General features: G+C 46.4%; 1 protein-coding gene across 1 annotated transcript in view; it reads right to left on the bottom strand.

Moving 5' to 3' along the window:
* LOC144110070 (arrestin domain-containing protein 3-like) overlaps positions 1 to 22,037 on the bottom strand; it is a 547,381-nt gene that overhangs the window by 100,642 nt on the left and 424,702 nt on the right. Inside the window, exon 3 of the mRNA XM_077642885.1 lies at positions 6,991 to 7,113. Within this exon, the coding sequence (XP_077499011.1) occupies positions 6,991 to 7,113 (123 nt within the window). The remainder of the gene's footprint in view (positions 1 to 6,990; positions 7,114 to 22,037) is intronic.

Below are 22,037 nucleotides of genomic sequence, written 5' to 3'. Positions count from 1 at the left end.
GTTTCGCCATGTTTTGGGGTGCTTCGTGGCTATGCGCTCTGCGCTCCCGCATAGTTTCGTTATGCGCCTCGATTTACAAAGGCGGAGCAGTAGAGGACCTCCAAGTGCCTCTCTAAGTGCTCCTAAGACGAAATTCGTGCGACGGCACCCAACTGCTACAAGGAAATATACCTGTGTATAGCCAATGTTCAGCGCGCCTCCACGTTAGCAAACGCTCCACTCGCCGTGTTTCGCTTTGTCAGCGTACCAAGACGCTGGGCTGCATAACCAGTCTTACAAGGACTATTATTACAGAATTTACATATGCACGCACGTACCAGTCCCTACACATCAGTCCTGACAGTGGCTCGGCGGTGACAGCAACGCTGCCGACTCCTCGGCGCTAAGACATTCTTGCCAGACCCGCCGCCTCAGCCCTCAAAAGCATCGCATGCTGTGTGGGGTTGAGATCACTGAATGCAAGCCGCAGTTCTTTGCGTGAACTTCTTTGTCGAAATCAGGAAAGGGATCTATCGTAACGTTGGCGTAAACGTAAGCGAAGCGACGATGGCTGATGGAGGCCTTCGAGGTCCGGAGGGCAGTAGTTTCAATTTCGGCTGCTGCCAGGCGGGAGCGCAGCGCTCACTACCAGCAGTCACGGAGATCTCGTTTCCGCTCCCGCCGCTTTACGTCACTCTTCTCCTATTTCGTCATTGGAGAGCCCCGAGTTTGAACCGCATTGGCGGGAAAATGTTTTTTAACTTTGAATCCAAATCTCTTTGCAATAAATGCACCTTTCGGTGCTGGGAAAGCGCGAACAAGGCCCCAAAATGCCGAACTACCATATTTTGTTCACCCAAAAATTAGGTGTGGTTTATTCATGTTGAACCTCGTTAGAGAGCGCAAGCTGCAGTAACGCCTGTAACGTTGAATGCGTTCCACACACTGGATAGGCAGTGCGCTCACCCTGGCGCCTGGGTTGATCGCGAGATGTTGGTCACCCAATGAACGTTGCGGCCTACTGCTGCAGTGCAGCGTGTCTGGCACAACGTTGTCAGCGCTAATGCAAGCAGGCCCCATCCCTATCTCTCACCACCGCCACGTACCTCAAAGCGCGATTGAGCGGCCCACTGACCCAGGGAGCCAGTTATGCGTCCTTCCTTTCCTCAATATCAACGGAGTTGAGGGATTGACGTTGCAGCGCCAGCGCCTATGAACACAATGAATGCCGACAGCCTAGAGAAACACAGGCGAGCGCTCGGTTTCGGAAGCGGCGGCTGAGCAACGTGATAGCTGTCACGCGGTTTCTCCTCGGTTCAAGGTCAAACTCGCGCACACTGCGAAGAAGGTACGGAGGAGAGTAGTAAAGCTTTCGAGTTAAAAAAAATTCATAGCATTGTCCTCAGTGTCCTTTTAAGAACTTCTGCAGTGCAGTTTGTCGCCACCCAGTGGCAAAGAGCATGAGCACTTAGGTGACCAAGAATAGCTTGAGCCAATAGTCGCTCCCTCCGTTTTGCTCAGAAAATGAGCACTTGCATCGGATTGGACTTAGCTGCCTCATCTTAATTGGTCTCTCATGGGCTCCTGCGACGCTTCAACTCCTACGGATTCGAAGCGAAAGAATAATAAGCGCCGCAACCGTCGCGTAACAGACTGCCTCGCCATACTCACGAAGGAGACCCAGCCGAGAAATGACCGCTTCCCTTTCAATCGGAGCATTTACAGCTATCGAAAAGCAAATTTCCTTGAGATAGCCCGGGAATTGGAATCCTATGTCGGTGTGTACGAAACACTGTCTGAATCACTTAGCGTTGATGAACTGTGGCGCACACTGAAAGATAAACTTTTTGATCTGGTGAACGATATGTACCGTCATGGGTGATGACGAAACGTCGCAGCAAAAGTAAGTCGTGGTTTACAAAATTGGTGCGCAGAGTCATAGAAAAGAGGCGACAACTATACGTGCGCTTCAAAAGAAATCCGTCTCAAGAAAACATGGATCAGCTAAAAAGGTTACTAAAGATATTAATGCTTCGGTCAAAGAGGCTAAATTTCCGTACTTTGTCTTTCGACATGCGTATCCAAGATCGCCCTAAAGAATTTTGGCAGTATGTTAAAAGAAACATAAAGGATGAATTGTCTATCCCACCACTCGATCATAACGGAATTATCGTTCATGATAATCTGGAGAAAGCAAAGTGCTTTAACACGTTTTTCAGCTCGGTGTTTTCCTGCTGCGGTCAACTATAGGCCTGCCGATTTTCGCCCGGACTTGATCAGTACCGAACCTATAGTGAACATTGATTTCGACCAACGAGGAATTTTGTCGCTCTTAGAACGCTTAGATGAAAACAGTGCCACCGGGCCGGATGGTTTGGCCACTGTCCTGCTCTCTTCTTGCGATCTTTCTTTTGTCAATGTACCTTCAAGTTCCTTTCACTAAGTCATTACAGGACGGCTCTTTGCCTGAAGAATGGAAGCTTGCAAATGTTGTGCCTATACATAAATCGTGACCTAGGAATCTTGTTTCAAATTATCGACCAGTGTCTTGACCAGTGTGATGCGTAAAGTTTTAGAACACGTGTTTTTTTACTAATATTATGGACAATCCAAGTACACACTCATTATTAATTACCCATCAGCATGGCTTTCACAGTGGTTACTCATTTGTCACCCAGTTAACCAAATTTATACCTGGCATGTCAAGTTTATTAGATAAAGGAAATTCTGTAGGCTGTATATTTCTAGATTTTAGGAAGGCCTTTGAACTTGTATCACATTCCTTATTAATAAAAAATTATCCTTGTACAACATGAATGAAAACACTATTAGGTAGATAAAAGAATATTTGAGCATTAGGCCTCAGTGTGTCGTTGTCAACGGTAAGCAGTCGCATGAGGTCGGAATGAAACAAGCTGCCCTAGGAAGTAGTGTCTATACTATCAAATGGTTAACTTCTTCCATGCTTTGACAGTTTTTCCGTTATTTTTATGTATAATAATTCTGCGTTCTTTCTGTCTGAATGTTATCTTTTTTTTGTAACCACCTACACGCGGTGGTATTTGTGCGCTTTCTCTTTTCAACCCCCCACTGTAATGCCAGACAATGGCGCTGTGGGTTTGATGATCAATAAATAAATAAATAAATAAATAAATAAATAAATAAATAAATAAATAAACAAAGACCCTGGGAAAAATTGACCCGACATATACGCGATTAGCTTGTGCGAAGGCGACTTTATTTATTGATTTATTTATTTCATAATACTGCAGGCCACTGCTTGGCCCAAGCAGGAGTGAACATATAATGATACATAACCAAAAGAATAAAGTTATTCAATATTAGCAGCACACGGAGACCAAAAGAATAAAACCAAAAGAATAAATTTATACAATGTTAGCAGCGCACGGATACCAAAAGAATAAACCAGACAATAATCTTATACAATATCAGCAGCACACGTATACAAAACATACATATAACCAATATTGGCAGGTAAATAGACGATTTAACGCATCAGAAAAATTTTGCGAGGAAAAAACAGATTCCGGTAGCGAATTCCAATCTTGCACTGTTCTAGGGAAAAAACTGTATTTAAAACTGTTAGTTTTGGCGAAAAGGGGAGTAAGTGAATGTTCAAGAACGTTCCGAGTCCTTCTCACTAGAGGACGCTTAATGCACTCCGGTAGCTTCAATTTATTTTTACCTGTTAAACTATTAAACAAGAATACCAATCAATTAATCTTTCGGCGGACTTCTAGCGTAGGAATTTTATTTGACATCATTAACTGTGATGGAGAGTCTTCCCTTTTGTATTTTCCGTATATAAACCTAACCGCTTTCCTATTTACTTTTTCAAGGACCATTATGTCCTTTTTCGTGTACGCGTCCCAAACGACTGAGGCATATTCGAGTAAAGACCGCACACAAGTTTCGTAAGCCAATTTTTTCATGTGTGCTGGGGCAGTTTTTAACTTTCTACGTAAAACCCATAGCTTTCTCAATGCGGCTGTAGAAATATTAGTAATGTGTGACGACCATTTTAACTTACTGTCAAGTGTTATACCTAAATATTTATATTGCTCAACTTCCAAAATCCTATTCTCGCGAATAAGGTAGGGCAGCAAACTTGGAGACGCGTATGCTATGACCGTATGCTATGCTATGCTATGCTATGACCGGTGCAGTAACGAGTCATAGGATGCGGGAGAGGTAGCGGCAGTACAGAGGTGCGGGGGGGGGGGGGGGCGTGCTCATGGATACCGACGATGAGGCCGTGGTCTCAACCAACGTGCTGGCGATGAGGAATACCGCTATGCGTTGCTTTTATGGTGGGCAACTTCTTTCTCGCTCCTCTCTAGTGTTCGAACTTAGCTTTGAAGGAAAACTTAATGCACTTTCTACGGTTCAGCATTTGACGCGGCGAGAATTCGTCGGTTTTGCTCTGTACAGGAAAGGCAATGTTGTTTTCAAAGCCAGGAAGGAGGTCTTAAAAACTGGGCTTCAGGCAATAATACATAAGTTCTTTTGCTATGATGCGAGGTGTACTGTACGCGTACTTCCATTTCGTCAATGATACAGCGCACCAACACCTGGTCTTTACTCCTGGCTGGTACGAAAGCTTTCTGAACGCCGAGTTTTACCTGCATACAAGGTGACACACACCGCGACGGGAAATGGTAAATTATTTGCAGGGTGCGGTCACTGAATGATCAAATAAAGAAAAAGGCGAATAAAAGAGGTTTTAGGTTAGGCTTAAATAGCGATTTTCGCTCGCATCTCAGAATGCGGCCTAAAAGGTAACACAGCCCCAAGGGAAAATGACAAATGAATTTAGTGGTGTAAATACCAAAAAGAAGAAACAAGGTGTCAAAGTAAAATGGTTTGGATTATGGGGGTTTGAACGTCCCAAAGCGACTCAGGCTATGAGGGACGCCGTAGTGAAAGTCTCCGGAAATTTCGACCAACCAGGGTTTTTGAATTAGAGAAAAACTAGCGCCAAACCATGCCAACCACAAGAGAAGAACGAAGACGAGACACAAACGTCTTCGACCTCCAAGTTAACAGGACCCCTGTTCTTGCGTCTTCCAATTTATCAGCCTACATTCTATTTCCACTCTTTTTCCCGTTGAAACTTTCCTGTATCCAGCAATTAACCGCCTGTGCCTTGGCCACTTCCCCGCAGTGGGTACGTGCCAGCAACGTCTGAGGCCTTCAATCCTCACAAGCGCTTGTGTCTCGCCTTCGTTCTTCTCTTGGGGTTTGCATGCTTTGGCGCTAGTTTTTCTCTAATTCAAGTAATCACCAGCAAGCCCAAAAAGAGGTGTTAATGCGGGTTTCTTTAACGTGCACTGCCATTGACACTGACACTGACGGACCTCTAGAATGTCGCCTCCATCGAAATTCGACCGCCGCGGCCGGGATCGAACCCTCGTCTTTCGCGTCAGCAGCCGAGCGCCATAACCACTGTGCCACCGCGAGGGCGCAAAGTGATATGAGATTCGAACTGTTATCTTACGCGTTTTAAAAGAGAGCACTAATTTATTGCGCCAAAGAAGCAATGAGAATCTGCGGCGTTAATTGCGCACTTATCCTTTCTCAGAAATACTCTATATTCCGCTAGCTGGCGCAGGTGTGTTAGGTGCGCTGTACCGCTGACAGCTCGGAAACACGAGGAGAGTGCGGCGAATAGCTTGGGCCAAGACATTTGTTCTTTCCTCCGCTGTGTTAAGGCCAGCCAGTGCATGTGTGCGTACACCGCCGGAACGCGAATGTCTGCGCACCGCCGGATCGTGACAGACAGGAGGCCGCAAGGTCGCCTCTCGATTGTGTATGTGCACGTTACTTTTCTTTTTCGAGCGTGGCACACACTAGTCTAGCGCCTACAGTGTTGTCTGTGTTGCCTTAGCCGGACGCATACGCCACGCGTTAATAAAGAGTTAATCGTTCATTCTCGCCCGTGCCTTTCTCAGTCCTCGGCATTCCTCACATCCGACTCGCAATGGTATTTGGCGTGCTGCACCACGTTTTTCTAGCGCATTTTAGTTATGCATGGTTTCACACGCACATAGGCTGAAAGGACAGAAGTCGTATGGGCAGCGAGTTGTCCGAGAGCACGAGCACGACACAAAGAGGCGGTGCGATGCAAAAAGAAAAAAGCACCACACCTATGTGACGCATGGATGGAGACTCAAGAGTGCATCGGCGTGGGCGGTAGCTAAAACAAATGGACCTTATTTACAAAGATCTTCAAAGAGCTTCCTGACTAACGCTTTATCGTTGAGCGCTTGCTTACCTCCAGGCTTCCAGCCGGTTCTCCCACGCTGGTTCAAGGCGCCTGCTCGGTCGTGAAAAGGAATAACGCTACTTCCAAGCAGTTTTGTTGAAATTAAACAACGTATCATATTTAGACACAGTAAGACACGACAGGACGGCGTGCCATGTCTCTCTGTGTATTTCCCAAGGCAGTCGTGCTACCATGCAGCTCCACTGCCTGGTCAGCTACCTCTCCTCACCTTCGCGGCGTTGTCGCGAACTGGGAATGCGGCAAACGCAAATTCAAGGCACGATGTAAAATTAATGACCAAATCACGTCGACACTACGTATATGCCGCTCCAAAAGATATAAGCAGAAGCAATTTATACGTTTTCAACTCCGTGCTCACTCTCACGGTTTCTCATGTAAGCACCCTGTGGAACGAACGGCTGAGGCTAGAGAGCGTGCACATAACAAGCGTAAATTGTTAAGTTCAATGCTGCACGCACGCTTATTTTGCTGCGACAAATGTGACATCCTTGTCGTTCACTTTTTGCGCGCCTATGCGTGACCACTTTTAAACAGACGGCGTCTTCGAGGCAATATCAGCGGCTCAAAACACCGTAAACGTCTGAAACGATCCCTGCGACACTATAGAGCGTCCTGCCCGATGGCTGCCTCGAAAGCAATCCGGCCGCCTGCAAGTTTCTCCAGTGGCATGTCTGCCCATTGCCGAGTCACGGGGCGCCACTTACCTTTTCCCCAGATGACGGCCCGGTCGTCGATGAAGACCTGATCGTCCTTGACCGTCCGCCGGTCGCCGCTGACCACCACCTTCCACTCGGCGTGCGCCTTGCCCCGCAGCATCACCCGGATGGCTGCGAATGAGCCAAACGAGAGTGCGCCACTGTAGCTCGCGGCTGGCTATGCCTTTTACCGGCAGCTGCCTGATTGATGGCTTTGGGTTGTATACTGCATTTTTGTCAAACGAAATAATGATAGTAATGAACGCTTTATTTCCTTTGCAGAGAATACAACTGAAACTGGGGAGCGCAATGATCAAGACAAGGGGACAGCACCACATAAGAACACCACAAGACACGAGCGCAAACTTTCAACTGAGTTTATTTTCGACATGGCTCATATTTATACGCATCTAATCAAGGGACACACAAACATAAAAGCGTTAGAGCCAGCCAAGATATCAAAAGAATCACCTACACTATGCGAGAACACAAACCAAATAAAGGCCTGCCCGCGCCACAAAAGGCTTGCGTGGCAGTGTCCAGCAGCAGGTGTCACATCTGGCACATACGATCACAAAAAGAAAAACTATAACAGAAACAAGGAAATGCCATCTGATATAAAACAACAGATGCCCCAGAGCAGAGCACCGCAATTAAGAGCTGAACTTCTGAATACACGATTTAGATTTGTTTGTAGTTTACACACGCAGAATACTCCTCAATATATGTAAGAAGAAGTGAGACGAAATACTTGCGAAGACTCTCAGCGTACTCTAGGCAATAAAAAGCGCACGCGAGAAGGAAAATCTCGCACAGAGTATGGTGCACAGTCGTCCACACACCTGCCAAAAGCGCTCGAACAGTGCATCGGGGAGTACACTTGTGCCATTTCCCATTGACCTGGGGCTCGAAACCGGGCCCTATCGCGCACGAACATTTACGTGAATAGTGCTTAACTCCTCATGCCTTCAAAAGCGGTATTAAGCCCGCCATGCAGCGACGAATGCAATAAAAGCATAACAGGGCGTAATTTCTTAGACAAGTGTGTAGACGAGTGTTCAAATATATTTTGTCCAGATGTGTTCAGGCACAGCAGTTTCAGTAAACAAGTAGGACAAGACAGGTACAAGAAAAACTAAAAAATTGCTTATTCGTCACGTGACAAACCATACATAACCGATTTAAGGGCTGATTTGGAAATGGAGTTGACCTCTTTCTCCAAGGAGCTGGGAAAAAGTAACTATAACGGGTTCCATACCTTTTAAAATATTGTAGACTAAGGCGAATATAATTTGCTCACGTAATATACACAAATGGCGAGGGTTCTTAATAGAGGAATTCAGCAGTTAAGATGCTACTTTCTGGACAGAGGACATGTTGGCGAAGACTCCAAACAGGAGCCTTCCACAACCTTCACATTCTACATAAGATGTAACCGGAGCAGTATTGGGATACATGTCCGGGGTGCGGGGCAACCCCCACGCTGTATCATATCACATGGGAATGCATACACAATGTAGCTTTCCCAGGTAACAAAGAGCCAAATGCGGAGCAGTGGGGGGACCGGCTAACCAGCAGCCAGTTCAAGGTCCAAAGGGACCTAGTGAGCCACGCATGCCGGATGGCCAGGGACAGTGGTGCCTTGGACTAGGGGCGCCAACCACGCTCAGCCTGGAAGACATCGGCAATCTTCGGGCAAGCAGCAAGACTCCTCACTCACTCTCTCACTCTCTCACTCTGGAGTTAAAAACAAACGAAAGACAGATGGCTGTTCCTAGACATGCCTGAGGCGAAGAGCACTCCTTGATATTTCACTGTTGACAGAAGCATAATTGGAGAGCATTTACAATAAAATACAATATTTTATTCCAAATAACGTACACATTGTACACGGTCGTCTACTTCAACCTTGAACACCGCTCTGGGTGGCCAGCGCTCCGCGGAGCGCCTCTCGCGGGCGCCTTGGGAACGAGCGCACAAGCGCAGTGACAGCTGCAAGTGGGGCCGCCGCTGCGTCGTGTGCTTAAGCGCGGCAGCTCCGCCAAGGCACGCCTGCTTTGCGGTAAAGCTAACTTTGCTTTTGCTATGCGCACGAAAATCAAGAGTCCGGCATGATTTCCAAGAGGCGCAGCAACTGCGCTTGGTTCTGCGCAGCACGTGGCATATCGGTGGCCGTTGCTTCTCGTGTTTTCTTTTTTTTCATGCGATCACAAAAGCAACGGCTGTCAAAGGTAAAACTAGCTCCTATCGGCAGCAGCTCGAAGCATGCTCTGGAAATTTTCTTGTTGGCTAGTGGGCCACTGCAAGTTTCAGTAGGTGCAACCGTCAATAGGCGGCAGCTGCGGTGCGAACGTGCTATGGAGGAGGGTTGTCAGGGGAGCTAGGGAATAAATATTTCAGTAAAGGGCTGTTTGGCAAGTGACCGTCTCTCGGGCCGAGTAGCGCGTCTTCCAGTTTTCGCCGCCAGGGGCCGCTCGCGTTCTAAGGGAGCGATCAATTCGCCAGTCTCTCCGGCAGGCATCTTCCTCTCCGCTCACGCTTTCCTTCCCCCTCCCCGCGCGGCTCAGTTGTGGTGCACCCCAGGCGGTTACCGGGCTGCGCCCCCCCCCCCCCCCTTCCTTACCTACCCCCCGCGCAACCGCTCCAGACCAGCTTTGCAAAAGAACTTTCTGGCGGGCTAGTTGGCACATTTCAATTGAATAGCTTTGCAAAATACCGAAGAACTCCTCAGGACGAAATCTGCCTACAGCTTTGCTGGGATGCAGCTGAATGCAGAATGATAAAATAACAAGCAGCTATCCTAAGCACCACCCTAAAAGGCGAATTGTTTTACAATAATGCTTTAACATCCCAGGTGTGGAAAAATTAAAAAAAAGGCCTGCACAAAGAACATGCCATGTTTTTTTTTTTGCTCACCAGACAGAAGGTATGGAGTGTGTACAACCAGTGATGCCGTATTATGGGGCCACAAAGCGTTGCTATGTTCTTTTTTCATGTTCGATATTCGTTTTCCGCCTCCGGCACACGGCCCTATCAGAACATGTGCTTCAGGAGACGAGAATAATCTTTGACAATCCTAAGAACGCACTGCTGTTTATGCAAGTTCGAGAATATTTTCGGCATTTTAAGCATGCATCTAGAATATTCCTTGCCACTTATAAATTATTAAGGTAATTGTGTTGTCGACGCATGCCCTATGAAGTTGCTCCGGCTCGTTTGGCATTTGCGGGCACATTTTATGAGTTTTCTGTTTATTTATTTACCACGCCACCCAAAGTTCCAGGCATCACAGGAAGGAATTAAGAATTAAAAAACTGAGCGCTATTATAATCAGCAATTAGAACTATCAATCGAGTTAAGTATAAGAACAAGAAAAGGACAAACCAGATTAAAAGAACGTCTTGGGAGGGCAAGTTGGTAACTGTAAATATTTGGTTACAGGCGCGAAAACAGACACAACACAAGGCAGAAAGACGGGACGGGGCGTCCAGTCCCGTCTTTCTGCCTCGTGTTGTGTCTGTTTTCGCGCCTGTAACCAAAGGTGGACAAAAAAGAAGTTATACAATGGAGCCCACTTATAACAAACCAGGAGGTCGTGCTGGTTGCGATAGTTGTACGCGAAGTTCGTAGTAAGTGGACTTCCCATAATACAGCCGCAAATAGAAAGACAGACAATTGTGGCGCTTATTTCTTTCAGAACTGTGTCATGCTCCTCTGCTTCTTCACTATCAAGACCCTTTCCTGGCTCACCAGCGCGGTCATGTGCGCCTCGCCGCAAGCCTGCTGCTGACGAACTGCTGCAGGCTCGCGATGTAACAAATCGAATTTAAAGCCCTGATGGCAACCTTCTCCTAATCGTCTTGGTTATATTCTTGTCACTCACAGAGTATTCGCATTTCATGTGCAATAGGAGCATGTCTCTCCAGTGTGCAGTCATCATTCGCGCCTACGAAGTAACCTGAGGCGAAGTCAGGTCCAGCCAGGTTCACACCAATGGCGCGTGGTGTTCCAGGGCGTCTTCCATTGTTCGTGGCCTCATAAGGCCACGTTAAGAAGAAATTCCTGCTCTTTAGGTCCGCTCCTATCGGGCTCATGTGCTCCTTTTCACGTTATAGATGCGACGGGGTGTAGATTAACAATGTATTTAAAAGGCAAAGGCGATCTTGTTGGTGGTTAACTGGGCAGTGCATATTGCAACCGCGCAAAACGACGAGGGACGAAGAGAAGAACGCACAAGACACAAGGCGGAACTTCAACTGATGTTTACTACAAGGAAAACCACATATATACATGCCCGCATGCCAGTGTCACGTGATAGTGTCTCCTGTCTGTCAGGTGTGGTTACGAATCTTGTATATATGTGGTTTTCCTTGCAGTAAACATCGGTTGAAGTTCCGCCTTGTGTCTTGTGCATTCTTCTCTTCGTCCCTCGTCGTTTTGCGCGGTTGCAATATGCACCCGCCGATTAACAATGTAACCCGCAGGGTGTAGTAATGTAGATTAGCGTGGATTAAGGGTTGTAATAATGTTGATTAGAAGGACTTACTGGGTGCAATAAGTTGGCCGAGTGGGTCGGGTTAATATAATCCTATATTAGAATCCAATGAATGGCAGTTGAACATTCCTGTCCACAGATTAGATTTTAAAATTTGGCGGTGCTGATGATGTTACGAACCTGTCGACCATTTAGAGAATTATTTTACAGAGAAACCCGGTGTTTCTGCAAGAAGAGCATCTAAACGTTATCGTAACGAAAAATCATCAGGCGACTATCGAGGACGCTGCTCACTAAGTCCTTGTTTAGATTGTGGTGATGCTTCGTGAGCTCCCTCCGCAACAGTGACGTACAGCAAAGCACCACGCATGAGTACACATATGTGTGCGTGCACGTGTCATGAATTTATTGCATCGGTAATGTTCTTCCAAGCTCGAGGTCTGCACAGCTGTTGTGCTGGCCGGATTTGTTTCCCATTCGAACTGTTCGTTCATATATGAGGTCGTGCCCACATCGCTGCTTCCTCTCCGCTTCAGGAGCGCGAACATCGGGGTCGTCTCTTCTCCGGCCGTTGCGTCTCCATCTGCGCACACGCTGGCGACGTCCTTCTTTCCACGTGTGAAGTATAGGGCGGAGAGCGGGAGCAACGGCTTGGCGACCCTTCTGCGTAAAGCGGAGGTACTTGGCGCCATTGTATCATAATCTCGGCATTACGAGCTCCAACGTAAGGATTTTCCCTCCACTTGATCATCAGCCTGAATCCGTCCACCGCGGCTAACAACACCTGTTTCTTCCATTTTTTAAATTACTAAATATCCACTAACAGCAACAACAACAAGGCCAAATCCTCTCCCACAGAGCCCTCCGTATCGTCCCGAATGTGTCGACCAACCCCGCATCCTGCTGTGATTATGTTTTTTTCTCGATTTAGCGTGTAATGCCCTTTGTTAACCGCCAAAATTCGTTGCCATGCTGCACAGAATAAAAACTCAGTATTATTCGACAGGTTCCTTTCCAGGGCACTGTATTTTTGCCGAAAGAAGAAATGACCACGCAATTAAGATGTTCTTCGCTTAGCTCTGAACAATTAAAAAACTTAACGTAGACGCGCACGGGATCACCTGCAAATTGCGTAGATATTATTTTGTATTCCCTTTATTTTTATGTTGTAGCGAACAAAAGAAGACTGTGCACATTAGACGGCCGGTTCAGAAGCTCAGTGCCGTTCGGCTGTGCTCTGTACAGGACTTAAAACTGCGTCTGAGTTCAGGTCTCCCACTTGTAGTCAGCTGCAGCCGGCTGAAATATGCAACATCCTATCAAGATAAATTTCACCACTGCCGCGTCGATTGTTCGTCGTATTGGATAAGTGTCGTCCAATGTGAGCAAGGCACACACGCTGCCCGGCTTTCTCCGTGCTATGACTTCATTATGAACGTGTTGCACTGATAACCGCAAAAATATTCCTTTTGATACACTGCGACAGTACAGCTGAGCAATATATCGCTGTTGAAGAGATCACCAGATCATTATCCACTCCCGCATTTACTGCCGGCGCTGAAGTAAGCTGGCGATTGGGTTTATGATCATTTTGTCCTTCTTTTCGGTTCAGCTCCTAGTCGCTCTGTCCTCAGACAGCTCGCAAAAATCTGCGACTTGTGCCACGGAGTGCATCGTAGATATCTTTCACCATCGCGCCACAGGAAGATAAGCTTTGCTTCCTTGCATAGTCCTTCCAAAATGCGCTTGACGTCCGCTTCAAAAGCAGCGGTGATAAAAATTCACATGGCATTTGCACAAAAGATGCGAACAGCCGTTAGTACTGCACACTAATGCTGTAAACGACAGCTGTGAAGGCCATAAAGGAAGGCCGCCACTGTGGCGCCATCTGTTGTGCACAACGTAAACGACTCTCTGTAAACTGACTATAAAAAGCGAGCCCGCAGGTCCAAGGGAAACCCCCACAACGCCTGCCAGACAAGGGGATCACAAGACGGCAGAGGTCCCTCCTGCTCCGGCTCCGCATCGGATGCTCCTGGACCGGGGCTAGGCTCCACCGCAATGGTTTGGCCCTCACGGCGGACTGCTCCCGCTGTGGCCATTCGGAGGAGACCATCGACCACCTCCTCCTCGATTGCCCTGCCTTGGCCACCCACCAGGCAAAGCTGGCTGCCTGCTACAGGGACCTGAGCCTTCCATCAAACTCGGCCAGTGCCCTCCTCTTCCCCACCGGCCCCAACGCTTCCAAGGCGTTCCGGTCTCTCCTCGCCTTCCTGGAGGAGACGGGTCTGGACGGCTATTGCTAGCCCAAGGCAGCTGACTGACTGATGACGGCGTCTCCCGCATCTGTATACTCCCCACTTTTTTCCCTTTTTTCCTTCTTCCTCTGAAACCCTACCTATCCTTCTCTCTATCTGCACGCCGGCAGTGGTGGTGGTGCTTTAACACCAGTCACAGGCCCGTGCATTTTCCTTTCCTCTTCCCCTTTCATCCACTTACTACTACGGCGAGAAAGCAGAGACCGAGACGCTCCGATGTAGTTAGTCCCCGTGGTTGGTGCAAGCCCGTCCCGAGGAGCCGTTATGCTGTCGGCCACCGTGCCGATAGAGAGGACATAGTAGTAGCGCTAAATAACAGGGGAGAGAAGACAACACAAACAATGGACATGAACTGATTGATGAAAGCGAAAAAGGATGTTGCCCCTTTTTTGAGCAGACACCTGTAATATCCGTAAATTCAGACCAGAAGGAGCATGAAAGGCCGCGCCTCATTATGGCTTCGTTAGTTTCTTCTTTAATATTTTATCTGGATGTTATGTACGCCTCCGGTCTGCGCGGAGAGTTCTCGGTATACCGGAACCCTCCTGCGCACGCGCAGTGGCATTGCTGTCGTCGGGCGGAGCCACTGCGGGTGCCCAACCAATTCTCTGAGGGTGATGGCGTGCCCCGCCTGACGCTAACAATGCCACTGCGCGTGCGCAGGAGGGTTCCGGTAAACCGGTGTACGTCGAGGCTAGTACGTCTCCGGTATGATGACTATGCAGCTAGGGTGCCTCGACGCGCGCGCCCTCCTCCGAGGCTGAGAGGGGCGCGCGCATCGAGGCACTCTGCTAAGAACGGCTACGACGGCAGAAGGCTCCGACCCGCTGGCACCCGCCGGCGCCGAGGAAACTCGCGGGGCGCGTACGAAGGGTAGCAGGCGGCGCCGCTGGATCCGGTCTGGCGTTCCCACGGCGCATACAGCGGAAACATGCGGACAGTTTTGCCCTTCCATTTGCAGGCATTCATGCCAGGCTCGTTGCCTGCTGTGCGCATCGCCATGGCCGACACTTCCGCGTCACTCGTCCTGCCAGTTAGCGAAAAAGGCATTCTCTGAGAAGGGCCATGCAGGTGCGGCGGCGAAAAGCCGGACGCGAAGGCGCACGTGCAAAGTGGAAACGGAGAGGGCATCGCGCGAAGAGGGTGTCGTGAATGTTTTCTTGCGTTTATTTTTGTTTTTAGCCGAGCCCTGGGTCCGAGGAGGTGCCCAACCTTCAGGAGTGGTGGCTACTTTGTTTTAAAACTGCATTGGTGAGCGAAGTGCACGGCGGGCCTCGGTACACGACCGCCCTAACTTCTTTATATGTGGAACCCTTAAAATGGGGCGCAATAGCATCAGACATCAGTATAAGTAGAGGCTCCATGCTCAGCACGCACTTAAAGGGTTTGAGTTACCAAATTTTGAGACTATAGAAAATATGTGATGGGCTTCCTCTGTTTGCACGGTCACCCACGGCCAAGTATTGGATGCGACCAACGCTTAAAATATATTTTAATTAAGCTCCAAAGAGTCCTTAAATTTAAATGCTCTTCCTCACGATCGAGACCCGTCGCTAGCGTGGTAATTGCATGCCGACGCGTGACCATGGGAACGATATCAGTGAATATTATTGACATCACACACACTAACGTGACGTACTTTAAGAGCGACGCACGACATCGGCTAGGCGCTGCGTCGGCGACTCGGCGGTCGACTGGACGGCGCCAAAATCGTCGGTCGAGTGAAACTTTCAAGTTGATGAGACGATGACTATAGTTGCTTTTGTCTACACCTTCTCCGTACTACGAATAAGGGAAACGAGCGACTACATTTCATATGTTCGCCCTTCGACACCAAACAGCGGTACGAATAGGCCTTGGCTTCAGAACTTGGTGTCGTCCCTTGCTTGCTTGACTTTTCTCAGAATATCGGATCACTGACCAAGTTTGCCGGTATTTCGAATGGCACCGGTATGCAGCACGGGTACGAGAGCAGACGACGAAGCAGCCCGTGTGTCACAACTTTTGGGTCCCACGTGACCAGGGTTGCTGCTCTTCCCTGATCATGGCTTCACAGAGCACCCCAGTGCTCAGAAATCGAAATCACTCAGTAATAATAATGCACTAATAAGTTATGTACCTCGCATATATGAATCGCGTAGCGCGTATCACGCGTCCTGGGGCAATACGCAACGTTTGAAGCAAATAGCACGTCAGCGAAAAATTTGGTGGCTCCCTCCCTATGAGGAATACCAAGGCTTTAACCAAAACCCTTTATTTTTACTTGGCAACTGAAATAACAACAGTGAAGCTATGTACAGTGGTACTGGACCTATACCAAAGGCTATTGTCCGGTCCATCACAAAGATACCTTGCAATGCAGCAGGTGGAGAGAACACGTCTCACAAAAATTCAATATAATAAAATCACCACATACTCTGCGCATCAGTTTATTTCAAACATGTTCGTATATACATCTGTTGATCATGCGGACATTCTTTGTACACAACCTTAACGCGATAACAACGAACAGAATCATTTCGGCGCAAAACTTAGACACCGATCCCTCCTCAAAATTACAGACTCAGCAAGAACATTTTAATGGATTGTCAAAATTTACTTTGTATTTTAACATCATTAGGAATTCCATTCCATATTAGTGCTACGTTGAACTCAATCAGCCTTTCCTCCTAAGTATTGCGGAATATTGGTAAGTTAAAATGGATTATACTTGCGGCTCTAGTGTCCCTTTCAGGAGTTATAAAGATACTATAGTGAAACGGGCCAGTGGATTGTAGCATTTTATGAAAATTCTATCCTGTTTTTAACGTATTAATAAACAATAAAGGTAAAATATGGGCTGTCTCAAAGAATATCTTACTGGGGCAAGTGTGTTTTGAATGTGATATTTACTAACGATTTGTTTTGTTGTCGGACTGAGGCTTCAAGATATGTGGGGTGTGTGTTGCCCCAAGATTCTATGCATTAACTTACTGACTGTGTGTAAAAGCAAAATATAGTATGCGTAGAATAGAGTAATCAAAACATTCTCGCGCTTTCAAGAGAATGTGACATCCATATGCAAGTTTAGAACAAACTTGTTTTATGTGATTTCTCCAGTGTATGTCATTATCGAAATGCACGCCATTGCATTTGAGGCTTGTTGCATGTTGTATCGGCTCATTGTCTTCATACAATGTGATATCGTTGCAGTTTAAATTTTTTACCCTAGAGCAGAACACAGTGCATTTTTTTTCTGAGTATTAACGGTGAGCTGGTCGATAGTAAACTACTTCAAGACCCTAACTAGTTCTTCGTGTATTTTGCTGTTTAGTTCTCGTATTGAGTCTCCTATAAATACTAACGCCGTGTCATCAGCGGCGTACACTAACGCTTGGGAATATTTTAAGGTTGACGGAAAGTCGTTTACGTAGAACGAAAAGAAGACCGGTCCCAGTACTCAGTCCTGTGGCACCTCAGTCAGCACGGCTTGCGGTTTAGAGATCAAGTTATTCATTGCAACACGCTATTCGCGGTTGTGAGGTAACCGGTAAATAACTTTTCTATTTTCCCTTCAAAACCGTAATTACGAAGTTTACCTAGTAATATGGTATGATTAACGGTATTGATCGAACGCCTTCTTAATATCTAAATACACAACTATGGCAATATTGTTGTCTTGGAGGGCTCTTTTTAAGACTTCCATGAGGACTACAACAGATCCTGTTGATCTCGGCGGTGTGAAGCCGTGCTGACTGGCGCTTATAATACTAATGATACTATGCTTGTTTATGAATTTCCTTATGTTTACTAATTCAGTCGATAGGTAAAGTCTTTGAGTGTTGTTTCTGTGTGAGATCGCTTCTCTTAAGTTAGAGCTTGTATTTTTTGTGTGGCGTTACTTGTGTAACTTAGTGTGCATTAGTATATTTCTGTACATATATTTTTCGCTTCATCATCTGCATCATCGATCGCCTCCTCCTTCGCCACCGCTGAATCAACAAGGTTGGAGATGATCTGAACCCCTCCTAAGATAGGGAACGAACAACAATTAAATTTACTGAGTGAGAGACAGTGAAAGCATTTCTCATGCACGTGGAAAGGCAGTCATGTGTGAGTGATCCAAATGTTTTTCTTTCTGCCAACAGATTCAAGTTCTTGTATCGGATGGTGCCGACGCGAATGCGGTTTGCTTGTTGATACTTTCTGGCCCGTGATGATCGCTGCCTATGAAAATGTGTGGTTTTGTGAGAATAAACGTCAGTTAATCTCTACCGTTTGTGCTGCCCTCTCCCTTCGCCCCAGTTATTTAGCGATACTGGTAGGTCCTCTCTATCTATGCTCCACCCAGCCAAGCTTTCTGCCTTAAACGCCGTGCGTAGCCTTATGTACTACCATGTGTGTATATTGTGAATAAGGCCCTTTCCGTTTGTTCCGACGTCGACTTTCTGCAGTCGTGGTGCCCTTGCGTGGACGCCTCACCGACTTCCATGGAATTCGGCCGCTCTACCGTAACGACCATAGCCGCACAGCAGTGGTGACAGCGGAGAGATGGACCCAACACGCATCGTTTACTCGAAGATGACGTAGGGAAAAAAGGCTGTACACAGCGTGCCACCCACTGGCTAGTCGAATGTGACGAAGTGCAAAATCCACCACCGCACCTTGGCCAATCCCCCCGCGTGGGCATGTGCCTGAGTTTACTGAGGTAAACAACAACTTTTCTTGCAGCACTCGGCCCTCTCTTTTCGGTTGTATTGACAGCATGATGCTATGTGCAGATTTTCCGATGCATCGGCGTCTTACCAGTTCCCTAAGAGCAACAAATGAGCACTCGCAAAATTAGAAGAGAGGAAACAAAACGTTTCCGGGCCCACACGGGTACCTTGCCGCCGCGGTGCCTTAGTGGTTACGCTGCTTGGCTGCCGAAAGACGCGGGTTCGATCCCGGCCGCAGTGGTCGCATTTCGATGAAGGCGAAATGCTAGAGACCTGTGTGCTCAGCGATGTTCGTGCAAGTTAAGGAATCCCAGGTGGTAGAAATTATCCGGAGCCCTCCACTATGGTGTCCCTGTTAGCCTGAGTCGCTAAACCCAATATAGTCCTTCACTACGGCGTCCCTCATTGCGTGACTCGCTTTGGGACGTTAACCCCCCCCCCCCCCCCCACACACAAAAAAAAACCAAACCAACCATAAACCAATTATCGAACCGGTTTGCGGCCTCTTTTTGTTTTCCTTGCGTGTCATGAACTCTCCTATGCTACAAATTTTTAATTCTGAACCAATGTGTTTATAATTTTCGCTTGCACTGTCCTCGGCAAGCCACAAGATAAGCTGTAGTAAGAGCGGACAACAAGAGCAAGAACACCTCGCTTCTGCAACTGAGCAGAGGTAAAGAAAAACTAGAACGGCGACTTGCAGTCGGCTGGGTAGCGTCAGCTTGGAATCGATGGTAGTATATATATATATATATACATATATATATATATATATATATATATATATATATATATATATATATATATATATAGACAAGGTATAAGAGCACCGGACGCGATATTCGGAGGTCATGGGTTCGGATCCCACCGGTGGCATGGTTGTTTTTTCTGCTGCTTTATAAGTAATTTTCTTTAAAAACCGATTGATTGGCACGACAAATTAAAAAAAAAATTAAAAACAACATTCCCCTATGTACCTTGGTTTCGGTGACTGTTGGCTTCCTTAATATATATATATATATATATATATATATATATATATATATATATATATATATATATATATATATATAATTATATATATATATATATATATATATATATATATATATATATATATATATATATATATATATATATATATATATATCGTCGTAATTTCTGCTCAGTAAGAAGTTTGCAACTAGACGTATTGTTGTTGGATTCCTCTGACGCATTGCGTCCTTAAGCGATTAAACTCTGTGCCTTAAAAGGAGACGCAGGATATGGCGTTCTTTTTAGTGAGTAAAATCGTTGTTGGTTGAACAAATCAACAACATCCATACATGGTGCGCACAAAACAACTCCACGTTATGCGTAGCTATAGAAGATGAAAGCATGCGATCATAGTCACTTATAAACAAAAATAATTGACAAGGCACAAGCTAATAATGTACTGTTCTGTTCAGACAAGTCTGCATCACGTGCTGCAAAATGCGACCAGCAGGGGTCCAGAGTCCACGGCGAGTGAGGATTACTGGGGAGCAGCCACCATGGCGGTTTCTATACGCCTGCATATCTCAGGCTTTTTCAATGCTATTTCTTTATAAGAGAGCTAAGCTTTCTCTTCGCAGTTGACGACTTAAGTTATTGAAGCAGTCCTGTCAAAGAGAACTCATTACAGACAAGCTAATGCGCTCCGGACCAAGAAGCGATTCTGCAAGGGGCAGCTGTGTGATGAGCCATGAAACGAAACAGCCGCGAAACTGTATGTCGTACACTGGCCTCGACACATACCTGCGGACAAGGCTCGCTTTAATTGGCCCAATCTCAAAGGTGAGTGAAATCGTTTATCACAACCGAAGATGCATGCGCATTTTAAACCTGTTCATTATGCCAACACTACTAATTTTTGAGCCGTGTATACTGAATGCTTAACGCCGCAGTCCCAATGTGAGGCTGCGCCACTGAAAGAGCTTTTATAAATTTGTTTTCCTCCACCAAGTGAGATTTGCCAACGGCTCACTCCATCAGGTACCACTTTATTTTGTTAATTTTATCTTTTCCAGGTTTCTTTCAGACACATCGTTGGACCGTGCATTTCACGGGGCGGCAGAAAGCAGCTGGTATGCTGCAAAGTGCCCGTGCGGTCGTTACCTTGCAACCCTACACATCACAGAGAAGGCCTTAGTGTTTTGTACGTGTATTACGTAAAGGGCATTACGTATACGGAGATTTTATTCAAGCTGTGGTAGGATGTGCCGGTATAGTCGAAATTACATGCGCGCAAAAGGGCCGCTGCGGGATTTTGTTGTAGAAGCTCCAATTTGAGAGAAATATACAGTCAGACCGGAATGAAAGGCAAACAGCGTGTGGCAACAAAACAAAATATCTTACCTGTGTTGTTGCAGTAGCAGTGCACAGCTAGTCTGATTCATTTTCAAGGGGAAAAATTTACGCAAGTATATTGAAAAGTGCTGCATATGCGTACTCGCGTTTCATTCCGGCCTGACTTTACATAGCAGTGTTTATGGGCTCCTTTGAAACGGCTTCAAGGACTCATCTTGTGCCTATTTTCTACTTATTGTATTTTTTCTCGGATTGTTCTTCTACGGAAGCATTTTCGTAACTTACTCTCAATAAAAACCTCAACGCAAATTTCTTTTCGCTTCGCGTGCATTAAGTTCTCCGGAGCTTTGCTTCTACATGTAAACCCTGGCAGCATTCCTCACTTAATTTTATTTACAATCGTATAGGGGATGACGCCGTAAGAATGCACATCAGAGGTTTAGCTGCAGGACTCGCTAGGTGCACTTGCGCAAGATACTTATGAAATTTACCTTGCACGGCCTTAAACGGAGCTTGAGCTCGTCAGAAAACTATTAAACAAATTCGCGCTCTCTAAGCTAATTTTCTGGCACGATATAAAACCTATCAACTTTACGGATTGGATGTTTTCATAATGCAGCTTCTAAACGATGTTGAAATACGATGACCTCCTTTTGCAATACTTGCGTTAGCTACACAGTCCAAGATGTTGTCACGAAACTGCAGTTTCCACAAAAACTGAACATTAACTTTTTCTTAGAACTTGCAGGCTCATGCTAAGGTTACAAAGGCGACGACAGGGAATAAAATGAGATAGGTCACTTTTTAAACGTGCAGATACCCGCTTGTTATTCAGTATAAACGCGAGAGAAAGCGTGGTTGTGAAGGCATAGTCATTCCAGCCAACATACACAATGACGAATTGCCAGTCTTGAGCAGTGCGTAAGCACGTAGTATGAGCCGTTGAGTACGAAATGGTGAGAGTAGCCAATGAATTAATGAAAGAATATCTTAATTTTTTGCCTTTTACTTGTACTAGTAAACAAGTTCTGATTTTCTAAAATAGCCACCTATTTGTGTTACGTTCTCCCAGCGCAGTGTACTTGTTAGCATCTAGCTGCGAGACTAAAACTTCAAATTATTTTTTGTAATTAGCTATTAAATGGTTAGCACCAGTATATTAAAACCCGCCGCAAAGCCCATAATTGTAGCACAAGAAGAATTACCTGCTTTCAGCTT

This window comes from Amblyomma americanum, chromosome 11 (assembly GCF_052857255.1).
Source record: "Amblyomma americanum isolate KBUSLIRL-KWMA chromosome 11, ASM5285725v1, whole genome shotgun sequence".
In the NCBI taxonomy this organism is placed as follows: Eukaryota; Metazoa; Arthropoda; class Arachnida; order Ixodida; family Ixodidae; genus Amblyomma; species Amblyomma americanum.
This window is presented reverse-complemented; position numbering and strand designations above follow the sequence as displayed.